The 23,765-nt window shown below is 34.1% G+C and overlaps 1 protein-coding gene across 3 annotated transcripts; it reads left to right on the forward strand.

Moving 5' to 3' along the window:
* Nucleotides 1–9,426: 9,426 nt before the first annotated feature.
* LOC104612499 (transcriptional activator DEMETER-like) lies at nucleotides 9,427–21,478 on the forward strand. 3 transcript variants are annotated; one of them, XR_016082898.1, is made up of 19 exons: nucleotides 9,427–10,346; nucleotides 10,561–12,642; nucleotides 12,760–13,092; nucleotides 14,342–14,432; nucleotides 14,529–16,005; nucleotides 16,184–16,263; nucleotides 16,363–16,447; nucleotides 16,557–16,648; nucleotides 16,725–16,793; nucleotides 16,932–16,968; nucleotides 17,065–17,147; nucleotides 17,603–17,943; nucleotides 19,036–19,072; nucleotides 19,168–19,225; nucleotides 19,490–19,629; nucleotides 19,733–19,798; nucleotides 19,911–20,025; nucleotides 20,117–20,155; nucleotides 21,077–21,478. XR_016082898.1 is itself a non-coding variant. In XM_010279934.3 (19 exons), exons 1-19 carry the CDS (start codon nucleotides 9,818–9,820, stop codon nucleotides 21,217–21,219), a joined length of 5,997 nt encoding a protein of 1,998 aa, XP_010278236.1. In that variant the 5' UTR covers nucleotides 9,427–9,817; the 3' UTR covers nucleotides 21,220–21,478. The 3 variants fall into 3 exon arrangements, 2 of the variants coding, with proteins under 2 accessions (XP_010278236.1, XP_010278237.1); XM_010279934.3 differs by having other exon boundaries at nucleotides 17,603–18,043; XM_010279935.3 differs by having other exon boundaries at nucleotides 9,493–10,346; nucleotides 10,561–12,609; nucleotides 17,603–18,043.
* Nucleotides 21,479–23,765: the final 2,287 nt, after the last annotated feature.

The following is a 23,765-nucleotide window of genomic DNA, read 5'->3' on the forward strand; positions in this document are numbered from 1 at the left end:
AAATCCAAAAGAAGCATGATCAACAAAGCATATTATACTATTCCAAAATTTATTATATTCTTGTCTATGATTTTTTCTTTATTATATTTTACTAGAATCTGTTTTACATATCTTTTTTTTTTGTTACAAATGTTATTTCAAAATTTACAAGTAATCTTGGCAATATATTCTGTTTTGTGTGATTTTTTACATAATATTATAATTCACATATTATTATAATATTATTATATTCTTTAGTTGTTGATTTATGTGTGTTTTTTTCTTACATATTATTATATTAAACTAGCGGGGACTCGTGCGATGCATGAGATTTGTTAAGTTAAAGATAAACAATAGAAACATGTAAGAGTATACAATTGTTTTATATAATAATTAATAATCATTATAATTTATATACTACTTTAAATATTTTTTATAATACAAAAATAATAATAATTAATTTTAGATATGGTTGTTTATCAAACTCAAGGATGGCAATTTTCTCTATTTCCTTGATCCATGTGAGGATCTGCCTCGAATGGGGCAGGGATGGGGATGATTTCCCCCCCTTGGGGATGGAGATGGAAAATTTTTATCCCTGTTGGCAGGGATGGTGCGGGATGGGGAAAGCACTCCCTGCCCCACGTGGACCCTAATCCTCACCCCATGGGATCCCCGCTAATATATATGTATATATGCACAAATACGTTTATATGTTAATATTTTTAAAAATATGGTTGAATCTTTTTTCTAATAGGATTGTAAATTTTAATTATTTTATTTTTATTTTTAAATAAAATAAAAAACTAGAGCATAATGGTTGACATTATAAAGAATCAGTAGGAGTGGCGAACCTTGTGGAGATAGAGATGGGGATAACTCTGCCCCTATTAGCGTGGATGGGGATAGGGGCGTGGATGGGGAGAGGCTTCTTGTCCCCGCACCCGCTCGTTGCCCTTCTGAATCAAATTAATGAAATTAACCAACCCAATTTCTAGTATTTTCAGTCAGCTTTGGTTCAATAATTTTCTAACCTCACTAGGTTGGACAAGCTTCGCTTTGGCCATTTGTAAACTGACTAAAATTGAATGACCCAACCATATAGATATATTTCTTAGGCTAAAATAGTTTATATGATAAATTTATTTTTTTAACACAAATCAATATAACCTAAGTGATCAACCCCCCAACTTGACCAGGTCGATTTGGTAGGCTAAACAACCTACAATTAAACCGAACCAACCCATGAACAATAGTTTAATCTCCAATAATTATTAAAAATTTATAACGAAAATACACAATAAATTAAATTTTAAAAGATAAATAATAGTATTTTAAACTCCAATAATTATTGAAAATTTTTTATTAAATAACAAAACAAAAATAGATTTATACATAATTATCGAAAATATATTTATCACAAAAACAATAAATAATTACTAAAATACAATAAATATTAATTGTTGTATAGATAATATAATACATAAAGATTAAGTTTTTAAAATTTTTATCAATAAACAATATTTTTTGAAAGTTATTTTCTAGAATTATTAATTGGCATAAGTAAAATTAGTTATTTACAATATTATTTATTTATTGAAATAATATCATTATTTAAAATTTAAAATATTAATTATTTGTTGAGTTTAATAATCCATAAAATTATAGAACTATTAATACACAATTTTTTTTTATTTTAACTATTTAAATCTAGTTATGTTAAGTATTTCATTATTTAAAATATTTAGTTATTTAACTAAATATTTAAAATCTTGATCCATTTATTATAATTTAAAGTTATTCAGTAACTATTTAAAATATATTATTAATTTATTTAAAATATTAATTTTAATATTTTGTTATTTAAGATATTTAGTTATTGAAATATTTAAATAATATTTCATTTTTAATGTTAACTTTTTATTATTTGAATAACATTTAGATTGAACAATCCAGAAAATCATTATTTATATTGTTTGTACATAATCGCGTGATGAATTTTGTAAAAATATATAATTATTAATAATATGAATATTATTAAATTGATTATAATTATTTTTTGGATTTTTAAATAAATATTTTAAAGTTATTATATAATTTTGTTAGAATATTTAAATTATTCTTAAAATTTTTAATTCAAACATTCTTTAGATAGATGTATCATGTAGATAAAAAGTGGGGTAGAAGATAAATAAGGGTATAGTGGGTAAGGTTTTTTAGGAGAAATTTTAGGATATTAGATTATTTAGGTTAGGGTAAAATACAAAAACCTACCCTGATGTTTCTGACAATCATAAAAACCTCCCCTATAGTTTCATTTTTGCAAAAACCTCCCCTGGATTTTTAAATAATTTGATAAAAACCTCACTTCCATCAATGACCCTCAAAAAAAATGTTAAATCGATTAATCATTTTTCCCAAATACCTATTATACCCTATTACAAATTTATTTGCATCTATTTTTACTGAAATAATACCCTTGCTCCTTGAACTCCACCATCTAAAGTACTTGTGTTTCGTATCTTACATTTTGGTTTTGTGTTTTTTACATCAACATTGATCAAAACCATGTAAGCAAAAGCCAAGAGGGGAGTTGTTACTGAGAACAGGGATGGTGGAGAAGACATGACCGTCCCTGCACAACACGAAATGCATTATTCATCTCTCTTTATTCTTCTCTTTCCTCATCACCGTCCCTATACAACACTAAATTGCCCCCATACAGCCTGAATCTTCACTGCCAATACAACACTACTGTCACAACCACTGTTGGAATACAACTGGATTAATTTCATGTTCTTGGGGTAAAAAGAGAGAGCTGGATTAATTTCATGTTTTTGTTGGAAGACGACACCAAACCTCCCCCACACAGTGGTGGTTCCGGTGGCAGTTCGCAGTTTGGTGTTCTGTAGGGGCAGTGAGGAGGGAGGAGAAGAAAAGAGAGATCAAAACTAAAACTTAGCTAGCTTCTTGATACCCATCAAAACTAAAACCTTCTTGAGGAATCCCTCTTCAAGTTCAATGAGGCATCTTCAAACATGATTACCATGAGGGCGCCCTTACAATGAAACAATTCATGATGAAAAGAGATCAGTTTTTTTCTTACGGCTGTAGGTTGGGAAAAAAACTATTTTTGATAAGATCTATTAACAAAAATAGATTTCTAGAAACAACCAAATCAGCAGAGGACAGAAAATCATGTTAGAACCAGCCTTCCTCCTCCCAAAAGAGAAATAAAAGAATAGTTCATTATAATATCCAAATCATCAATTAAAATAGAGAGATACTTGAACAGAATGATGCCCATCAATCATGAAATATATGATGAAGAAATATGAATTTTCTTTTCATGAAACCCAGCCATTAGTAGGCAAAGAAAATTTGAGTTGTTAATACTCAAGAGAGCAATAAATCAGGAAAAAAAGAAAAATTAAAACAAAAAAAATGAGAAACAAGGGTTTTTTTTTTTCTTTTTTCTTTTGGGTTCTTTGAGTACTCATAGGTGAAGGCAACAGACAACGACCCTGTCTTCCAAGTGAGAACATTTAGAAACACAAAAGGAAAAACCGCCGAATGAAGAAAATCTCTCGTTGAACTACTGGTCCTCTACACACATGCACATACTCCTTTGCCCCAACTCCCGAGTGCTTAGTATTTTCCTCTACTAAGGAACTAAGGTAGTAGAAATCTGGATGTCGAGTTCAGACATGAACCTTGGTTGTTGAAAGTGGAGGACTACAAACAGAGCTTCTTTTATGTTCTAATCATAAATACTAAGAGCTTATCCGAATTAGGGTTTTGATGTTGAAGAAGAAAGAGGTTGACTGGAGAGAAAAAAAAGGATAACATTCCAACAGGGGTGCTTTGATAAAAATAGATGCAAATAAATTTTAAAAAGGTAAAATAGGTATTTGGGAAAATGATTAATCGATTTAACATTTTTCATCATGGTCATTGACGACAGGGAGTTTTTGTTGAATTATTTAAAAATCTAAGGGAGTTTTTTTGATAAAGTAAAACTATAGGGGAGGTTTTTATGATTGTCAAAAACTTCAAGAGAGGTTTTTGTATTTTACCCTTTAAGTTATTGGAACGTGTGTGTGGGGGAGAGAGAGAGAGATTTTAGGAACATTCTTTTGGGGAAAGTAGAGTTTTTAGTTGATAGTTTTGAAAATGACATGGATTAAAAATTTAAAAAGGGAAAATTTCTAGACTTCCTTGTTTTAATATATACTAGCGGGGACCCGTGTGATGCACGAGATTTATTAAATGAAAGCTAAATAATAGAAGGAGCCATTTACTAAAATACCCTTCATAGTTTCATGGATTTACTAAAATCTACCCTATAGTTAAAATTTTACTAAAACACCACTTATAATTTGCAATGGATTTAATCAATCATCCATTAGATGATAGTGGAAAATGATAGTGTTGACCCTAATGTTCATTTACATAAATTTAATCAAAAGAAAATAAAAGTAAAATACCATTTTTGCCCTTTATAAGACATGGGCAACCATTCTATTGGCTATATTTGGTTAATTTTATTTTCTGTACAAAAAAAAATATTAAGGGCATTTTTGGAATAAAAAATCATGGGCCTAATAGAAAAACAAACACTCCTTAATGAAAGGTTGATTAAATAAATAAGCTGTAAAATATATGGGATGTTTTAATAAAATGGAAACTATAAGGTAGGTTTAAGTAAATATGTAAAACTATAAGATGTGTTCTAGTAAATGACCCTAATAGAATATCTTAAGGGTAACAATTGTTTTATATTTTCAACTTTTTAAATAATTAATAATTATTCATATTTTATATGCTACATTTAATAAATTTTTTATAATACAAAAATAACATTAATTTATTTCAGTTAGGTTTATTCATCAAACTGATGAAACCGACCAACTCGATCAGCTCGACCCGAGTTGGTCGGTTTTCTAGTATTTTAAGTCAGCTTTGGTTCAAAAATTTCCCAATTTGACTAAGTTGGATTAATTTCACTTTGGCCATTTATAAATCAACCAAAATCGAATGACCTGACCATGGGTATATATTAATATTTTATATTTTAAATATAATTTTAAGTGGGAAATTTCCCATATTTCTTAGTCTAAAATGTTTATATCATAAATCTAATTTTTAAATTTATTTTTTTAATAATTACACTATAATTTATAAAATTAAATTAAATTTTTAAGTTTAAATCTTTTGAACCGACTAACCAAACCAAAAAATCGACCCAAACCGATACAACTTGAGTGGGTCAGTTTTTACAAAAGGTCAATCGGTTTCAGCTGACCAACTCCCCAACTTGACCAACTCCCCAACACTCATAATTTCAATTAAATTAATAGTCTCATCTTTGATAAATAACAATAGTTTAGTCTCCAATAATTATTGAAAATTTATAGCAAAAATACATAATTATTGAAAATATATTGATAATGAAAAAATACAATAAATACTAAAAATATATTAACTTAGTCAATAAATAGTATAATCTCAAATAATAGTTTAATCTCTAATAAATATTAATCAATAAGTTATAACAAAAATACAATAAATACAATAAGTACAGTAAATTAAATTTAAAAATTTCGCTAATAGTAGTTTAATCTCCAATAATTATTGAAAGTTTTCTATTAAATAGAAAAACAAAATAAATTTATACATAATCATTGAAAATACATTTATGACAAAAACAATAATTACTGAAATACAATAAATATTAATTTTAGTATATATAATTATATAATAAATACAGATTAAGAGTTTAAAATTATTATTAATAAATATTAATTTTTTTTGAAAGTTATTTTCTCGAATTATTACTTGATATATATACTTTTTAGAATTTTTTTAAATTTATTACATAATTTCTTTTTTTTTAACTATTTAAAATCTAGTTATGTTAAATATTTTGTTATTTAAAATACCCAATTATTTAAATACTTAAATAATATATACAATATTTAAAATTTAGAATATTAGTTATTTATGGAATTTAATTATCCATAAAATCATAATTTATACTATTTTTACATAATTTCATTATTAATTTGGTAATATATTAAATTATTGTTAATTTCAATATTATTTTATGATTAATTTTCTGCTTTAAAGAATTGTTTTAAATTTATTACATAATTTCGTTATTTAACTATTTAAAATCTAGTTATGATAAATATCTAGTTATTTAAATATTTAAATAATCAATAAAATATTTAATTTTTTTTGTTATTTGAATTTTATTTATTTATATCTATTACATATTATTTAAATGTTTGAGAGACATTTAATCTGATTATGAAAAAAAACATAATTTAAATTGTTAGTACATAATTTCATTATATATTTTGTAAAAATATAAAATTATTTATTAGATAATTTTGTTATTTTAACTATTTAAATTATAGTTATGATAAATATTTAGTTATTTAAATATTTGAATATTTTATTAAAATTTTAAATTTTTTGTTATTTGAATTTTATTTATTTAAAGCTATTACGTATTATTAAATATTTGAAAAGCATTTAAATTGATAATCCAGAAAAAGATAATTTAAATTTTTAGTACATAATTTCGTGATATATTTTGTAAAAATATAAATTTTTATTTTGTGTTTTTAATAAATATTTTAAAGTTATTGTATAATTTTGTTAGAAATTATCTACTAAATAGGAATTATAGATAATTTAGGAGATAAACTCTCTACTAAATTAAAGATAATTGTGGAGATAAATAGGATTTAGAGATAATTTAGAAGATAAATAGGAATTAGAGATATTTCTGGAGAAAGTGGGGGAGGTAGTTTAGGATAAATTTTAGGGGGAGAGATTATTTAGGTTATTGGGAAATTGCATCTCATTTGTTGTTTCAAAAATGACATGGAACAAAAAAAAAACAAAAAATTCAAAAAAAGGAGAAAAATTCTTGACCGCTTTGTTTTAATATATATATATATATATATATATATCGACTAAAGTATCGACACTTATTGGCCCGTATCGGCCAATATGTATCGTATCAGGAGCACCTCGATACATCCCTATAGAGGGTGTATCGGGGTTTTAACCGATTTAGGGGGTGGAGGAGCCTTAAACTGTCCCCTGAACCGGTTTTAAAAAAAAATAAAAAAAGTACCGATACTGCCCGATATGCCCCTATCAATATTTAGAACCTTGTACATAGATTTCTTTTTTCTTGTTACTACGCTATTTCATAAGGTTAACACGCTTTAATTAGTGACATAATAATAATAATAATAATTAATAATAATAATAATAATAATAATAATAATAATAATAATAATAATAATAATAATAATAATAATAATACTAATAATTCATTAAAAAAGCTAAAATAGATTATGCTTCCTTTGTTTTTTACATTTAATTTAGTTATGTAAATGGTTGTTAGTGGAAACAAGGTATGGACATGCCTGGGATTAGGAATTTAGGGTTAGGGCTAAAATTGAAAGTGGGAATAAAAGTAAAGTTGAAATTGAAAGAAATAAAAAATAAACAAAATCCACAGGTTGGGATGAGTTTGAAAAAAAAAATCCTAGAACAATTTAACCTGATTCAGTGATTTGAGTTGTTAAAATTTATTTGAGTCTTCTTTCTTTTCTTTTTCCTTCTTTATTTTATTTACATGGTCTCCTCATCCTTTGCAAATGGATACTTCCATTTATTATCTGAATCGCCCAATTTTGTGGGCCCAGCCCAGAAGATTTTCCACCATTAAATGCCCTTAATTCTCCCGTTGCCGCAAACACCCTGAAAAAATAATTTCCATTTATTCTTGTAGACAGTTAGACACCATTGATAATCGGGTATGGGTAGCAGCTACCCATTTAACAATAGGTTTAAGGAGATGTAATCAACTAATCATGTAACAGATTGGATTCGTAATCCAACGGTCATATTATTTCCACAGACTCCGTTCTTCGGTTGCACAAATTTCCACAGACTATGGAAAATAACAGAAAAACGAAAATTTAAAATAAAATAAGAAATAGAAAAAAAGAAAGGACGTATCAGTCAATTCAGTAAAAGCTTAGGTTCCGTAATGGAAAAGCAGCTCCTACGTTCCTCTTCTCTGAGGAAAGCGTAAGTGCGTAACAAGTGTAAACACCCCGTCGACAAGTTATCAGTCTGTTTTGATCACGTGTTTTCTTCTCCTTCACACCGCGTTTTGTAGTCTCCTCTGTCTCACTCCCTCTACATCTCAACCTCCACTGAGATTTCTTTCTCTCTCCTCAGTGTACGTAAAACAAAAGTTGATAACTTTTCTTTTTCTGGACATGTAAACTATTTCTCTCTGTTTTCTCTTTCTCTCATTCCGTCTCTCGTCCAATCTCCTGTTATTCGGTTTCTAATTGAAGGAGCTCATCCGGGATGGATGATCACACGATAGAAGAAATACTCAGGAGATTATAGTAATTTTTCTTTTATATAATCAGGAGAATAATTTCCCGAAATAAGAGGAAATAAAATAATCCATTTTAGATATTAACCAATATCAGTCCAAATTTATCTTTCACAGTAATTTTAAAAAATAACCACTAAAATTATCCTCATCAATACTTATTTAATAACTTATTAAAAACCAAATCTCAATCACTGAAAGATTGGGATTGCTTTAAATGAATGGTTTTTGTAATCAAAGAAAAATACAGATTTAAAGACAACGAACGTGTACAACTCAATCAGGTATATGAAATCTAGGTGCTATTACAAAGTTTTGGCCGATTAAAAAAATAAAAGGATATTAGTAGATATTCGTGCTCAAATAAAAGAAATACATAAGAGTAAATAATTATTTTATATTTTAAAATATTAAATTACTATTTCAATTAAAATAATTCAATCAAAGTGAATGAACAACTCAATCATAGATTTCAGAAAAAGAATAAAAATGGGAGTGAAACCATAACACCTGATTTGGAGAGAAAACAACATAAAAATTCACTTTACAAATCAGATTGCTTTGTATTTTCTCTCCACCATGCCACACGAGCTTTGAAGTAGGCTTTGATACCACAGAAAGACCTTAATGGTAGCGGTGATAATTCAGGAATGTGTGCAAAGTTAGAACAGAGGGCCTAAACTTCTTCAACAGCGCAAGTGGAAGTAATGTTATATCATAACTAAAATTGTTAATAATCAAAGTGAAATATGTTTTCAGTAGTTCAAAGTGTACTTTAGATTACTTTGGATACCAATACATAAAACTGTCCACAAATCTCTCTAAATGGTTGAAATTAACATCCACATGAGACACTTGTCTCTGATTGTTAGAGACATTTTCTCAACCAATATCTGGATTTATTGGGATTTAAGTGCATTTTATTATTTTCCAATTATTGGGTGTTTTTTTTTTTGTTTTTCCGTGCTTAGCAACCAGTATGAGAGCTCGCACGGGGGGATCTTTTTAGCTCTCTAGGGTGGTTTCAATGTGGCTTCTCTCCCTTTTAGACTTCTCTTTCCACTTAAAAAAAGATTGGTTTTTGTCTTCGTTTTCTTTTTGTCCTGTTGTTTTTCTGGGCTTCTGAGAAAATCTGGAATAAGTATGCTCTGCTTTGCTGTTTCTGTTGTGGAGACATGAATGTTGACAGGCAATTGTTTTGGGAGTTTTGGCAGGATTTATTTGGATAATGGAGTTTGAAGTGGAGAAGGGTTTAAGGAGAAATCGGCAATTTAGTGGAAATTCAATTTCAGGGAAGAAAATCAGAGCTTCCAGGCAAGATTTCAGGAGCAGTTTTGTTTGAGACCAGTTGGGTAGCAGAGGCGGCAGAAAAATAGTAAATTTTGATTTTTGACGAGGGTGATGGACTTCATCAGCGGGGTTTCGATTCCAGGAGGTAAAGAGCAGCAGATACAGGGCTCCTGGATTCCGGTTACCCCTGCAAGACCCGTTCCTACAAGACCGCAGCCGGTTCCCGTCAACAGAGAAGGGAGCCAACTAGAGACGCAGAGCGACCCTCCTGAACTCCTCCAGGGGACTCCAACTTCAAATGAGGCAGTTAGATTTCATGATTCTGTGCTGTTGGTAGATCACAGCATAGCACTTGACAATTGGGAAGCTGCTTTGGCTGGGAATAACAGAGGATCTATTAACATGGCTGGCACTCACACACAGGCTTTCACAGACGCCTCTGCATGCTGGAACAGTAGTCTTTTTGGAGACCTCTTTGCTTCCACAACCCCGTCTTCGGCAGCTGTTCCTCAGTGGGGGAACAACAATGTGGTAGACAGCTTCTTTTTCCCCACTGAGTATTCCAATATTGGACAAGGATCATCCAACTCTGCTCGCTTGTTGCTTGAGAACCAAGGCTTCCTGCAAATACCACCCCACAGTGAGTAACCCGTTTCTCTTCTTCTTTTACTACGCCAAAAGAACAAATTTGCTGGTGCTTTATTTGCTTCAGAGGCTTTCCTTCCAGTTGATCAAAATTCTTTTCTATCCAGAAAGAATGTAGTTGAGTTCTTTTGCACTTGCTTTTTTTTTTCTGTTTTTGTTTTTTTTTTCTTTTTTCTGATTATAAGAATGTAATGCTGTAAATTCTACAGATGGGTTTCCTGTTTCTCATCGTCCTACCTATGATCTTAACGCCTTGCCCAAATCTGTAACCGATAATGTCATGGATGGAGCTACATCCTTCCAGTTCGTACCAATAACACCAGAGAAGGGAAAGAGAGTTGAGAATCATCAGCTTTCTGAAATAGCCAATATCTCAGTAGAAGAAAGATCAAATGAGGGAAAAGAGAAGCACGAGCTGAGCAAACTAAATGAGGGTAACTATGCCGAGCTTGAGCTTGCCGGTGAAAAACTTCCAGAGCCCATGGTTGATGCGTCCTTTACTTCTTTGGCTGGCGAGAATAACCACAGAACTGAGGAGAATCATAATCGTGTCAAGGGAGGTGACCATGTCATTGTGGAAAATCAGAATCCAGCAAATGGAGATGACCACCACCTTGACCTGAACAAGACACCACAGCAGAAGCCAAAAAGGAAAAAGATCAGGCCCAAGGTCGTTGTAGAAGGCAAACCCAAAAGGCCTCGAAAGTCAGTTACTCCCAAGCAGACAAGTGCAAAAGAAAACCCTTCTGGGAAGAGGAAGTATGTAAGAAAGAAAGGCCTCAGAGCCTCAGACACCCCTCCAGCAGCAGTACTCGAGAAGACTAATGATCCATCAGTTGAGCGTGCTGTGAGGTCTTGCAAGCGTGCTCTGGACTTCAACTTAGATGACCAAACAAGAGTTGAAACGCCAGGAACATCATTCGGTCATCAGGAAGGACTGCCGCATAGAAGGGACAACTCAGCATACATGTGGGATCTAAATTTGAACTCAGAATCTCAAGAGCAAGATTTATGCACTGGAATTAATAGTGGCTCTAGAACAAGATCCACCGTGCAGCTTGGGCAAGGTATTGAAGTCACAGTACACAACACAGCAGGAGGAATTGCATACGACCTTAACTGTTCCATGAATCAACTGATCAAAGACTACATTTCACTGCCTGAAATTCCAGCCCCCACAACCCCAGTATCTCAAAGGAAAGACCTGAAAAGGAGAAATTTGAAGGTACTTGCAAGGAATAGGAATCAAATAGGGACAACAATTGCATGCCAAAATAATGGAGAAAATGACCATCAACATCTTATGCATCAGCATGCCCATGTGGACAGAACAGGTAATTTGGCCTTAAATACTGGAATTGCTTCTGTGAACAATGAAGGTGCTGCACCAATAATACTACAGAGTGGTCCACAATTGATACCAAAAAGTAGTAGTCATCCTGATAGTAGTGTCCATGTACCAGTTGCTGAGACCACACAAACAAGGGGATCAAAGAGGGGGCATTCTCACTCTGTAGATGGAACACATCTCTGCTCCATGAATCTAACTGGTGTCCAGTACAATTCGTTCAAAGCATACCAAAGTATACATCAAGGAAATGAACTCCAAAGCAAAAGCAGTCCTTGCATGTACTTTCCTGAAATTTACAAGAAAAAGAGGACTAAGAAATCACGGAATGCCATATTTAGCACTTCAGCTTCTGCGGCTTCTTTAGAAGACAGTTGCAACCAAGCAAAACAAACCTACTATGGAAGACTGGGCACCCGACTTTCTGGTATTGATGGCACATGGAGGCCGAAGAATGGGGTTAATAAATCCATACAAGATGTCTATGTAACTTCTACTTCTGCACAGCACCATCACCCAATGCAAAATGTCTCCAAAGAATTACTTTGGCACACAGATGCACCACAGGGGACTGCCATTGATGATCTGCAAACTTCCCAGTTTATGTTGACTTTTGGCTTCATAGCAAAGACTAAGAAGAAGAGATCAAATCGTCCTTATCGGGTCCGTGATTTGGCCTCCTTAGCTGCAATTGCTCAGTGTACCCAACTGCCACAAAGCCACCCCAGAACTCCAATATCAGGCAACAGACAAAGATCTGATACTTTCCATGCACCTCAGTCCTGCCTGGAAGCCCTCGCTTCAGATAACTATCCAAAGATCATTACCAAGAAGCGGGCTAAGAGATCCTCTCATATCAATTTAAAGTTGTTCTCCAGTACAAATGCATGGCAGCTCCAAAAACAGAAAGGTTCTTTCTATGAGTCTCTGACCAAATCAATAGGTAGTACAGATATCCATTCACAAAATAGAATCTTCAAAAAACCCAATCTTCTTCAAGGCAATTCATTTCACAATCATCAAATCAGAAGTAACAACTTTTATTTCACATTTGATGCAGGTTGGCCTTATATGATTTCAATAGACGAACTTGTTTACAGATTAAAGCATCTGACCATCAGCACCAATAGAAATGCAGGGAAAGAGCAAAATGCACTAATTCCTTACATTGGAGATGGCAGAATAGTTTCCTTTGAAGGACCAAGGCGGAAACTGCGGCCCAAAGTTGACCTTGACCCAGAAACAAATAGAGTATGGAATCTTCTGATGGGGAAGGAAGGCAGTGAAGGCATTGATGAAATGGATGAGGATAAGAAAAAGTGGTGGGACAAAGAAAGGACAATATTCCACGGAAGGGCAGCCTCCTTCATTCAGCGCATGCATACTCTTCAAGGTACAACATGTCCAACAAAATATTTGCTTGACAAACTTTCTAACATATACAAAGTAATGGGGATGAGCAACCTTCATCATTGATATATCTCCTGTAACAGTATTTTGGGGCAGCCAAGTTGAAATCAAATAGATGGACATTTAGCATCAATAGCCTCAACTAGTAAATGAAGAGACTGAGTATCAGCAATTAGAAGATGAATAAGAGGAAAGTAAACCAGATAATAGCAATTAGAAGATGAATAAGAGGAAATATATAATGAAATACCCCATACCAGGATGGTCATATAAAAAAATTCAGTGACTTCCTAATATTAAGATAGCATCTAAAGGCAACTTTACTTCATAACCTTCATATATGATACTAGAACTTAAGTAAAGCCAAACTTCCCATTCCAAGAAAAAAACAGTTAAACTTGAGTCAATAACCAACAATGAAATTTACTTGGATCCTCCTACAGTGTGAGAGCATTGAAAGTAAACATATGAAATTACAAAAATAAATCCCATGAGTGTTAAAAACCAAACATCAAACAAGAAAATCAAAGGTTAAGAAATCAAAAAGGAGAAAAACAACACAACAATAATGTGTCCAAAGGCATTTAGAGCACACACCCTTAGGCATACCTTGAGGTAACATTTTCCCAAAACCCCCTGAGGCATCTCTATGAAGAATCAGAATCACATGAAGTGTATTCTCCACCTCTCAAGTCATGAAAAAATGCATATACCCCAAGAGTGATGCACACTTTTTACATGCTTCAAGCATGGCAGATGGCACATATGGTTCATGTGCATGCTACAAAAATAGAAAAAGGCTGAATTCAATCAGATTTGGGGGAGGGGGGGGGGGAAGAGTTGACGTACCTCTCATTTTATGTTCTGTAGGCTCCATTTGGGAAGAGTGCAATTACAAATTTGCAAGGTTCATGAAAATGACAACATTTGTATTTGCACTCTTCCCAAATGGAGCCATAGCTTCAACTAAGGGAAATGAAACACTAAAACCTTCTTCCAAGAAAGTAGAATCCCTTGACAAACCACAAGCTTGTGAGTGATAAATGTAAGTGTTGAATTTCTAGCATACACCCACAAGATGCTATTTTCAATATCGAGGAACCAATAGCAACAAAATTCCCAATCAGCCATTTCATGACTTATTAGACATTCCTAGATACTGCTTGCTAGTAGACGTTGGGGCTTCCACAATCTACATGTATTTACTAACAGTAAAGTGATACACTTAACAGGGGATAGACGCTTCTCACAGTGGAAGGGATCAGTTGTGGACTCTGTGATTGGTGTCTTTCTTACTCAGAATGTATCTGACCATCTGTCTAGGTAAGCTCTGAAAATAGATATTAGAACAAAATTTCCTCCATGGAAATAATGTAAAAAAAATTGGAATTGATCTCTCATTTCTTTCTTTTTTTGCAGCTCTGCCTTCATGGCCCTGGCTGCACGATTTCCACTTCGGGCAACAAATAACCACGAAGCATATCAAGAAGATGGAATGGACATATTAATTGAAGAGCCAGATGTGTGCATACCAGACTTAGATGACACAATCAAATGGAATGAAAAGATGTCAAACCGACCAGTCTGTGATCAAGAGTCCATGATACTTCATGATGCAGAGCACATGGAAGAAAGGGAAATGGCAAACAGCAATGAATCATTTGAAAGCAATGTGTTAAATAGCAGCCCCACTGACAACTCAAATAGCAGACTGACTGTTGTTCAGGACAGTTTACTAGAAATGTTCCACGAATCACCAGAGAACAGAACAGATAGCATAACCACAAGGACAGAATTTCAGGATTTTGCAGAAGTGGAAGATAGAAGAGAGAAGGAGGATGTTGTTTCATCTCAAAACTCTGTAGACTCTTCCATTTTTCAGATCACTGAGAGGATCAAATCATTCCCAGAGTCCAACTCAGAAGAAGAAGATCTGGCAACAGGACACAAATCTAAGAGTTTTAACGCTAGAACTTCGTTCACAGAGCTTCTACAGATGTCAGAAACCACCAAATTTTTGGAATTTTATAACTATGAAAGTGATAACATATTAGATAGTTTGGAAGACTCATTGGAATCGATTTTCCCATCCAATTACCTTGACCCCCATGCACAAGTACCCATCATTCCTTCTAGTAAAGACAATTTGCACATGATACCAGAGTTGGGTGTTCTAGAAGTTGATAGTCTTGAGGTGTTAGGAGAAGAAATCAGATCTTCCTTGCCTTCAACTTTATCAGAAATTTCTGAGTCAAAAGAAGACTGCATGGTGAAGGGACCTGGACCAGTTCCAGATACTGTAAGTGAAATGATCATTAAACAAAATGAAACATCAAGTGGTGAGACAGCACAAAGAGCTGATTCAAGTGCTTCTTCAAGCAATCACACTGACACAGTGAACCAATTATGTAGCTCACCATCAGAAGCCTGCAGCAAAAAAGATCCACATTCTAGCAGACATCAACAAGAAGAGAGGATAGAGAATTCTCATCCAAAAGGCGTTCCAATTGCAGAAACTAAAAAACTTGATGTACTTACTGAAAGGCAGAATAGTTCTGGAGATGCTTTAGACGTTATGGAAAGCACATGTTTAATAGGTAAACAAAAACCCATAGACATGGAGGTGGTAAAATCTAATTTTCTAGAGCAAATGCCTGCTGGGATAACTAAGGATACCATGAAACAGAAGAGAGGAAAAGTTGAGGCAGAAAAAAGTAATGAATTTGACTGGGATAATCTAAGAAGGGAGGCTTATGCCAAAAGTGGAAAAAGAGAAAGAAGTAGTGATATGATGGACTCGCTGGACTGGGAAGCAGTGAGATGTGCAGATGTTAAAGAGATTGCTGATACCATCAAAGAACGAGGAATGAACAATAGGCTTGCAGAGAGAATCAAAGTAAGTTAATTCCATTCTATTTAAATGACCCACATGTCTCAAAAAGAAGAAATAACAGAAATAACTATAATGGAAAGATTATTTTCTTCAGGTGAACCCACCAGGGTGAAAACTTTTTATTAAATGTAACAAGCCCTTACAAGAGCTAAGCTAACCATAGTCAACGTAATTTTTGCAGGATTTCCTCAATCGACTGGTTAGAGAACATGAAGGCATTGATCTTGAGTGGTTAAGGGATATTCCCCCTGATAAAGCCAAGTAAGTCCAAGGCATCCTCCTTGGAAACATAACTTCATAAATTCAATTAGGTTACAGATTAGTCAATTGTGGTTTTTTTAAAATGCTTATTACTTGTAGGGAGTACCTCTTGAGCGTTCGAGGATTGGGGTTGAAAAGTGTGGAGTGTGTACGCCTTTTGACACTTCATCATCTTGCTTTTCCGGTAAGGTTTAAGTTGGAAAGTGTTTTTATAATAAAGTAGATAAAAAACTAGCACTTGGATGGGTTCTAGAATAGCCACATAAAGGTCATTCTTTCCTTTTGCTCCTTAGGTTGACACAAATGTTGGCCGGATAGCTGTACGACTTGGATGGGTTCCACTCCAACCACTGCCTGACTCGCTTCAGTTGCATCTTCTAGAGCTGTAAGTGTTATATGAATACCAGTTAATAATGCTGAAATTTCCCATCACATGAATGGGCTAATCTTCTAGGGCACAGGTACCCAGTGCTAGAGACAATTCAGAAGTATCTTTGGCCACGGTTGTGCAAACTTGATCAGCGGACCTTGTAACTACTATTTACCTTTCACTAAAAGCTTCATTTTTCCATATATAAATTACATAAACCAGCAAGGTTACAAGAACCTAAAGCCTCATTCCTTATAAGGGAAAGCTATTATTAATTTAATGTCTGATGTCTTTACAGGTATGAGTTACACTATCAAATGATTACATTCGGAAAGGTATAATATGCCATTTCAAAGAAGGCCGATGCATTTTCTCCTCTCCACTAGTAATTCAAGCAGATTGAAGTGACTGCCATGATTTGTTTTATTCAGGTTTTCTGTACAAAAAGCAAGCCAAATTGCAATGCGTGCCCAATGAGAACAGAATGCAAACACTTTGCAAGTGCATTTGCAAGGTTCTGTCCAACACTTGTGAATAGATTAAATGTTTAACAGCATACAATAGGCATAGGCATGACCAAGTACTCCAGACCCAGGATCAGATTCCTTCTGTTCCCTCTGACAACAGACTGCTGACCTGCTTCCCCCATACACAGACTGGGATCCTATCATTCACACAAAGGATCTAAACCAACTAAATTCTCAACAACAGATCTTATATCATAATGTAACCAATCAGGTGATTATACAATTGAGTGAGCTATTGCATTATTTTAGAGATAAATAGATCATGTCATACATAAATGTAAATGATCAGATAAATAAGTATGATCTTTAAATCAAGTTGATCTTTGACCTTGCAATTCTACCTAGAGAGATAGAGAGATGGGGACAAAAATGATGACAACAATATTAAATGCATGCCATATTTTTCATGCACTAGATGACTGATAGAATTTGTTGGATGCAGTGCACGGCTTGCCCTGCCAATGCCAGAAGAGAAGGGTCTGGTAAGTTCAACTGCGCCCATTGTAGCTGATCAAACTCCACATGTGCGTACCCATCCAGTGCTACTACCTCCACCAGTGCCAAGCCCAGTCTCAGGAGCAACCTCTGAAACCCACAATTGTGAACCCATCATTGAAGTACCAGCAACACCAGAACGTGAATGTAAAGAAATAACAGAAAGTGATATTGAGGATGCTTTTTCTGAGGATCCTGATGAAATTCCAGTTATCAAACTCAATATTGAAGAGTTCAAGCTCAACTTGCAGAAATACATAGAAGAGAACAAAATGGAACTGCAGGAAGGTGATATGTCAAAGGCTTTAGTTGCCTTGACTCCAGAAGCTGCTTCTATTCCTGTAACCAAGCTGAAGAACATAAACAGGCTTCGAACAGAGCACCAAGTGTAAGTTGGGAGGCATCTTTCCATGTTCACATGAGGGACTGATAGCCATCTTGCTTATTCTGGTAAAGCTTTGAAAATTTAGGTTGGATAAAATCTGCATTAATAGATCAGTACATGTGAATGAATGGTCCACTGAACTTGCTTTGTCTCAGGTTGGCCTGGATCAATGCCCCAAAATGTTGACACCATACATGGATGTGAACTAGAAATTTTATCTTGTTGGGGGGGGGGGGTACTAAATTACTTGGCCATGTGAATTGGTTCTAAAGGAACCAGTTGATAACTTGTTCACCTTTTGATTCATAAGTAGAATAAATTAGAAGGCAGTTTTTTCTTTTAGAATTTGGTTACAATTACTAAAAGGGGGCACACTCATTTATCAAAAGAGTTATTACTTAAATGTAAAGCTTTGCTAAAAACAAACAATAAAGAACTATTACCATACAAAATTTAGGCCACAAAGAATTATGACATGTATGTATATATGATGGTAAAATGTTGTGCTGACAAGTGCAAGAATGCAGGTTCATATATGAGAATGGCTTCTTTGTGCAAAGGGTTCGACTATGATATGGGAAAGATATGATATCTGAACCTAACATGGATTCTTTGTGCAAGAATCCAGTCCATCCCTCCCAAGAACCTAAAATGTTTTTGGGCCTACATTAACGTTTCCAATTTTTTTTTTTGGAGAATAATAAGGAACCTGAATTACATTTTAAACATTTTATTGGGTGCCCCTACTTCAATATGCCTGTAGCCTGTAGGCATAATTTCAAATAATTAAGTCAGAAAAAAAAAGAACAAAAATCAGGTCTTACTGTCTTAGTAAGATGTCTGATATCATTGTTGACAAACAGGTAAGGTTTAGCAATAAAATTGATATTTAAAAAAAGTTTATTTATTATTTATAAATAAATATAGTTACTATGTTATAGCAACAACCTAATTCCTGCACCATGTGAGCTAACTGCTTTTCTCCTTTACTGCAGTTATGAACTTCCAGATTCGCATCAGCTTCTATTAGGGGTTAGTCATTTCTCTAAATTCTATCCTTGCAATTTTTATTGGATATTATACAACCAAAATAATTTGTTGATTATCATGCATTCTGAATTTTACAGGTGGACAGAAGAGAACATGATGATCCATGTCCATACCTTCTTGCCATATGGACACCAGGTAAGACTAATATCAGCAATCCAATGTAGTACTTGGACATTTATCCACCATAAATAGCCATGCTGGTCCAACAGCCATGCATCTGAAATGGTGAAATAATCCATGCACTTTTAAGTATGTTATGACAATGTGGTGCCAGTGCTGTAGTTTGCAGATTCAACGTCATTAGAAAAGGAATTATTTTTTAATAGATTGACACAAGCTATTTTCTGTAAAAAAAGTTATCAATATTGTTGGTTAACAACAACCGATATTCAATATCAGGTGAAACTGCAGAATCCATTGAGCCACCAAAGGACAACTGTAGCTCCCAAGGATTAGGAAACTTTTGTAATGAGAAAACATGCTTTCGTTGCAATAGCAAACGAGAAGAAAATTCCCAAACTGTCCGAGGGACACTATTGGTAAGAACAATAATGCTCATGTGCACATGATACCTATTGTGGAAAATGAATCCAACTGAGCCACTTTAGATAATGAATTGATATTTATAAAACCCCTGAACAGATACCCTGCAGAACAGCAATGAGAGGGAGTTTTCCACTGAATGGCACATACTTTCAAGTTAATGAGGTAAAAGTTATTTTATTAGGATCTTGTTACTGAAATTATTTCTATGCCTCAGTTGTTTTTTGTTTCTATTGAAATCTTAATGGGTACTATAATAAATTATCATCCAATGCAGGTGTTTGCCGACCATGATTCTAGTCTTAACCCGATTGATGTTCCTCGGGCATGGTTATGGAATCTGCGTAGACGGATAGTTTATTTTGGGACATCTATACCAACAATATTTAGAGGTAAACAAAATAACAGGGAAGGCCTCGATTCCCTAATTATATAGTTCACTTATAGAAATGACTAACTTCCAAAATGATACTTGCTTTCTAGGTCTATCACAAGAGGAAATTCAGAACTGCTTCTGGAGAGGTATGAACCATGTCCTTAAAGCCAGCATTGGCTCAATGCAATTACTGCAATCATCTTTCCTCTGTACTGTATAAAATATGAACAAGATGTGCACATATGTCCAGACTCAGAAATAGATTTAAAAGAAAATGCAAGGGTTCTGACCAAATGACTAGAGATATCTACTTCTAAAGGAAGTTCCATTTATATGATAGATTGATGTTCTCACTGCTCTCATAGGGCATTAGCATTCAAAGAAAAGCAGACTTCAGTCAATGCACTAGGCTGCACAATAACAGCTCAAAATTAAAATAAAAGTTTTTTATTGATAAAGGTGATCGTCCTCTCTGTAGTAGCAAATCTTGTATGTGTTCAAAATAAAAGAAATTTGTCCAATTTTTCAGGATCTCAAGGGGGTGTGGAAGTTGACTTTTTTTTTTTCCTTTCTTTGTCTTGCCAGTCAAGCCACATCACAAAGATTTGTACGATTTATCTATCAAAACAAACAAAAAATAAAATTCTAAGGTCTTATATAACAAATATACATGGAACGAATGGAACCCATTGAAAGGAATGAGGTCAACCGGTTGTTCCAACTCATGAAATGATCAACAGACTGCATTTCTTTTGGCTCTCTCTGTTCACACATTACTTTTGGCTACAAGTCTTAAAAACAGTATATACTTAAAGCTACAATTAGAAAAAAAGAAAAAAAAAATTAAAGCCATAATTGTGTTTGAAACTACACTGGGAGCATAATCCTTTTACAAAGTCGCAACAAGAATACAAAATACTTTCAGGAAAGGCAAGCATGATAGACTGGCATGCACCTGTCAAAACTTTGCAAGTAATTTTGGTCAATTGGCATCCTGAAGAAAACTTTAGTGCATTTTAGTGCATTGCTGTGCATTCTTTGCTTAATATTCCTGGAATTATTTGCAGGATTTGTCTGTGTAAGAGGATTTGACCAGAGAACACGGGTGCCACGCCCACTCCAATTGAGATTTCACTCTCCAGCAAGTAAGTTGCCCAAGACAAAAGCACAAACAGCAGGCCAAGAAAAAACACAACCAAATGAAAGGTAATGCCATGATGCAAAAACAAGGCAAACAGGAACCCAACCAGGATCTCTGTTTTAAGAAGAGATTGTTAGCTAACATACAACTGTACATCAAATGGCATCTCCCCTAACATGAGAAATGTTTATCAACTGCTACTAATTTCAGTTTGCTGGACGGGATTAAATAGGAATCAATATGTAAAACCCCATGGCAAGGATTAGTCTATACATGATTACCTTCTATAATTATTTCATTTCATGCTCAGAATCGAGCCATTCTTCCAGTTTGTGTACACATAGGAAATTCTGATAATCTTGTTTATATGTCAACTCTTAAGTTATAGAAAAACAAAATCCTTCACCTCCATCATACCTCCAACCGTTTATAAACAAGTATGGCTTTTCTTCAACACCTCTGGAGATTCATAGTATCTGAAAGGGACAAACTGAAGGCTGATCCTGGCTATCTGGGGTGGGTGGAAATTCAGTTGGCAGTTTCTCTTAAAATTGAACCCATGTTCTCATGCTCATGAGCCAAGATTTTACCATTGATGGTTTATGGTTATGGGAGTGTTATCAATGTAGATGTCTATTGTTTTTAGGTTTGGTAAACATGTTCTTGGAACTGTGTTTTTACAAGTATTTTGGGTTTGATTGAGGAGAACACCCATGCTTTTGATTGAGTTTGTGGAATGGAAGCACCATTTCCACATATATTTGGGCCCAGTCATGTGGTGGGTGGGCAAGACGCAAGACCTAAGTCACATGGACATAACGCAACCCACTATATATTTTTCCTTCCCTGCTTTAATTTCTAAATACCCTGATTGCATGTTTGTATTGGCTCTGAAGTCTGCATTTGGTTTTCTCCGATCTTTTATTCCTTGTTTTTAGATTCCGCAAAACAACTAAAACAAAGTCGTAGTGTTCAACTGTTAATACCAAAAAAGCCAAAAGAATGTTTGGAGGAGCTTAGGTTCATAGCAAATGTTTTGGTTCGGCTGCTTTGAAGAAACTATGGGAGAGGCATGCCTGGAGAGCTGCCTAATGGCTGTACAATGCTAAATTTGGTTCTCCAGGTTTTTACCAAACATCGCCTATAGGCTTTTTTGTAATCCAAAAAATCATTGGGTGAAATCCCTTTCAAGTCCCAAATGGACACTTAGGGGGCGTTCTTTTTTTGGATTTTGAAAGGGGGGAAAGTTGGTCAATGGGATTTTGGTTCCCATTGACCAAAAATCTCATGTTTTTTTTCTCAAATTTATGTGGGGACCAGAGAAAGTTTATTTTTCTGGGTATCCATCGCCTATAGGCTTTTTTCTCAAATTCAAAAAGGTTCAGGTAGGCGAGCCTGGAAAATCATGCAAACAACCTGAGAGCTAGGCATCCAGCCGGACATCTCCGAGACAACTGGAGGTTGTTTGCAAGATTTTTACTTTCAGGAAAACCCATCTCATAATAGACAATTCTTCAACTTGCCAACAGACAGCCGATTTGGGTCAGATTTTTTCACCAAACATAACTTAGGGCTATGTGTGTGGGGCAGAAGCGAATGTATAGAATTCCAACAGAGATCACATAGAGAACATCTATTTAGCAATAGATGTGGACTTGGTTATTTCACTGTTATCACCGTGATGGCACCATAAGCAGGGGTGTCAATTGGACTGGATTTGGTCTAACCCGATCCAATCCAATGTGAATCTATTTACAAATGGACTGGACCCAATCTAATACAAACCAAATCCAATCCAATCCATTAAAATGTAAATGGACTGGATTGAATTCAATCCAAACCGAATGAAATATAAAAAACAGAACATATAAAAAATTACAAAAATATATTAAGATGATGAAAATCTAAAGCATTAAAAATCAAAGTTTCTTCACAAAATGTTTTTTTTTTTAATTTGTTTTTTCTATAAATTAATCTTCTTCATCAAAGACTATCAATCTTCTTGATCTCAGAAAGTTCTTTTCTGCAAAATTTCACCTACATATGCGCTGTCAACCAGTACCTAAAAAATACAAAAAGGATAGTTCATCAAAATCCCACCATTGTCCAGCTGAGTTAACTAAATATTGAGTAAAACCTATAAAGCTTTCAATGGTAAGGTTGCCACCCCATTTTTTAACAGTAAATCAACCAAAAGTTTCCATTATTAGAAGAATTTATTTCCCTAATCTCATGAGCCAATTTCATTGGTCTGTAGCCTCGTCCTTAGTTCACCAAGTGGTATTAATAACCTCCACAACTATTGGTCTGATTACATTTTCATTGGAATTTTCTGATCTTGACAACAAGGCTTTTCATTAGATTTGTTTTTTCCTATGGGACTGTTATATGAAAACTGCCAAGTAATGTTGCCAACTCCATTCTAAGCTTCTAGTTGGCAGATCTTAAGGTCCATACGTACAAGGTTTTCGTTCTGGATCTTGGGACTCTTCAGTACTGCTGCTCATGCGTTGAGCTAAAAAAGTGAAGAAACATTCATCTTGAAGTAGAGGATTCTGAGAAATCATACAGTCATTTCCTCTTACAAATTTAAGATTTACCAGATTCACTATAAA

The sequence above is a fragment of the Nelumbo nucifera genome, chromosome 2 (assembly GCF_055504915.1).
Source record: "Nelumbo nucifera cultivar China Antique chromosome 2, China Antique-T2T, whole genome shotgun sequence".
NCBI classification, from domain to species: Eukaryota; Viridiplantae; Streptophyta; class Magnoliopsida; order Proteales; family Nelumbonaceae; genus Nelumbo; species Nelumbo nucifera.